This window comes from Sinocyclocheilus grahami, unplaced genomic scaffold (assembly GCF_001515645.1).
Source record: "Sinocyclocheilus grahami isolate Dianchi unplaced genomic scaffold, SAMN03320097.WGS_v1.1 scaffold18740.1, whole genome shotgun sequence".
NCBI classification, from domain to species: domain Eukaryota; kingdom Metazoa; phylum Chordata; class Actinopteri; order Cypriniformes; family Cyprinidae; genus Sinocyclocheilus; species Sinocyclocheilus grahami.
Genome location: NW_015517262.1, coordinates 1 through 2,178, shown reverse-complemented (window position 1 = coordinate 2,178; position 2,178 = coordinate 1). Strand labels below are relative to the sequence as shown.

The 2,178-nt window shown below is 46.5% G+C and overlaps 1 protein-coding gene across 1 annotated transcript; it reads right to left on the bottom strand.

The window, feature by feature from the left end:
- Positions 1–6: 6 nt before the first annotated feature.
- On the bottom strand, positions 7–2,136 carry LOC107579632 (mitogen-activated protein kinase kinase kinase kinase 4-like; the record flags this gene model as incomplete). Its single annotated transcript, XM_016265440.1, has 4 exons — positions 1,168–2,136; positions 920–1,069; positions 664–842; positions 7–142 (listed from the first exon to the last, which is right to left on the bottom strand). Coding segments are annotated over exons 1-4 (474 nt in total), but the record flags the coding sequence as incomplete, so codon positions are not given.
- Positions 2,137–2,178: the final 42 nt, after the last annotated feature.

Below are 2,178 nucleotides of genomic sequence, written 5' to 3'. Positions count from 1 at the left end.
GTGTGAGTGTGAGTGTGTGTGTGTGTGTGTCACCTGTCGCATGACCAGCGTGCTGTCTTTGCATGGCATAGAGGAGGCGTCGTCGTCTTGGACAACCATCGTCTTCGCTGCTACCATCTCACCATTACTGAGTCTGGACGAGCTGTCAATCAGAGAATGATCTGGTGTCTAGATGCTCTCATTACACACGCTTTCAAAACCCACTCTGAAAACTCATGTGGAATTTTTGAAGGCTTACTGCACTCACACATGATGCACGTGTCTTTGCGATCTCTTTCTACCTGTACTTTTCTTTACCCTTCATCTTGAATGTGTCCAGTGTAGCGTCTGAAAATATTGGGCTAATAACACAAATGCTGAGCTCTCAGATGTCATTCTTCATTCTCTTCACTCAGCAACGGTACTGACGTGCCACGTGAGAAAGCGAAGATTCTCAAGTCAATAATTCGCCCATAAAGCTCAGAAGTCTGGTTATACAGCACACAGACTACTGCATTGATGCTTCTGACAGCTGTGGTCACTATGAGCTTTGTAAAGGATCTTTCTTCTTGTGTTTCACAGAAAATCTAACAGCATATGGACTGGGAACAACAACACGGTTCTTTAAATTGTAATTCTCAAGAATGACACACATCTCCAGCACATCAGTGAACCGATGCCCACCCTCCGCGGGAGTCCTCCGGGCCGGACGTTGACTCCTCTCCCACGTCCTGATCCACCTCCTCGTCGTCTTCATCGTCAGTGGTCCCGGAGTCGTCGCTGGAGGAGGAGTAGTCAGTGGCTTTGTGCTGCGGACGCACGTCCTCCACGGCACGCAGCTCTTTAGCGAGGGCCGTCAAATCCTGCCAAACACAGCAGTCACGGCACATCAGGACCAACAGGACTCTGCATCACACACAGCTGCAGTGCTGCTGGTTACCTGCGGGTCGGCGGGCCGGTGGCTGGGTTCGGCCGCGCTGCTGCTGCCGTTGGAGAAGGGCTCTGAGCGCGGTGGCACAGCGGGGGGCTGCTTCTGCATGACGGCGGCCTGAGGAGAGCCCTGCACGCTCCTCCGGTGACGCTCATCCACCTGCACACACAAGCACCACATCAGCAGCTCTCACACCACCACAGCGCTCACGCTCAACACAGACAACAACATGATCTGAAAGATGATGCATGATGTACTCGCTTCATGTTTCACATCTGTTCATCTCCAGCAGAGAAACCCTACATGGTGCAGCTTTAAACATCTGGAAACAAAACGGTTTCAGATAAGGTTATGCTGTAGAGAGACACCAGGGGATGTTCATTTGGCAAATGTGATGCACTGAATGTATTAAAGCACAAACAAGCCAAAGAGACACAGTCGGAATTAGAATGCAGCTATTTTAGCAGCAGCTACAGGATGTTTTTGCTCAGTGTTTTTAATAAAGAGCACCAGTCTTTCGGATATGTTCGATAAGTCAAGATATGTTCTTTTTGCATTTCTGACAATGGAGCACGGTTTCAGCTAAAAAATCCTCTTTACTGTTCCACCGAAGAAAAACAGCTGCATCTCAGAGTTAACCAACAGCACACTTTCATTGTTGGCCGAACTATCCCTTTAATAAAAGCTGTTTTACTGTTCAGAAAATCAGTCACATTTTACAGTCATGTTCACAGAAGTGCATAATAAGTTCTCTATTAAATAATGTTAGAAAATGGCCAGTAAATGTGTGTTTCTTCAATATTTTCATGTAATGTGCTTCTCAGCAGTATTGATTGTTGTTGTTGACAGCTGCAGATATTCATGACATCCATCATCTCAAAAGCAGAATACTGCTTTAAACTACACATAAAATCAATCATATTAGCTTTGATTTGATTTATTAATCTAGTTCTACAGTGACGGGCAGACACGAGCAGCACATGATCGCTAATAACCGGAGCATGTGCTGTTAAACAGATGTTTTCTCTCACGCCTCGCCCCGTTCATACTTCACACCCGAGCAGAGCATGTGAGTGGAGCGGTAATATTTCCTTAAGAGCGCAGAGCGCCTTTCTCAAGATTCCGCTCCGCTCACTCAACCCAGAATGCCCTTTGGTGATTTGCTTGCTCCAGATCGAGACTCTGTAGAGATCGAGAATAGTAGAGCAGTTAAGGAGTTCAGATAAGTTGCAAGCCTTATACATAAATGTAAAGTAAAAAATCTAAGT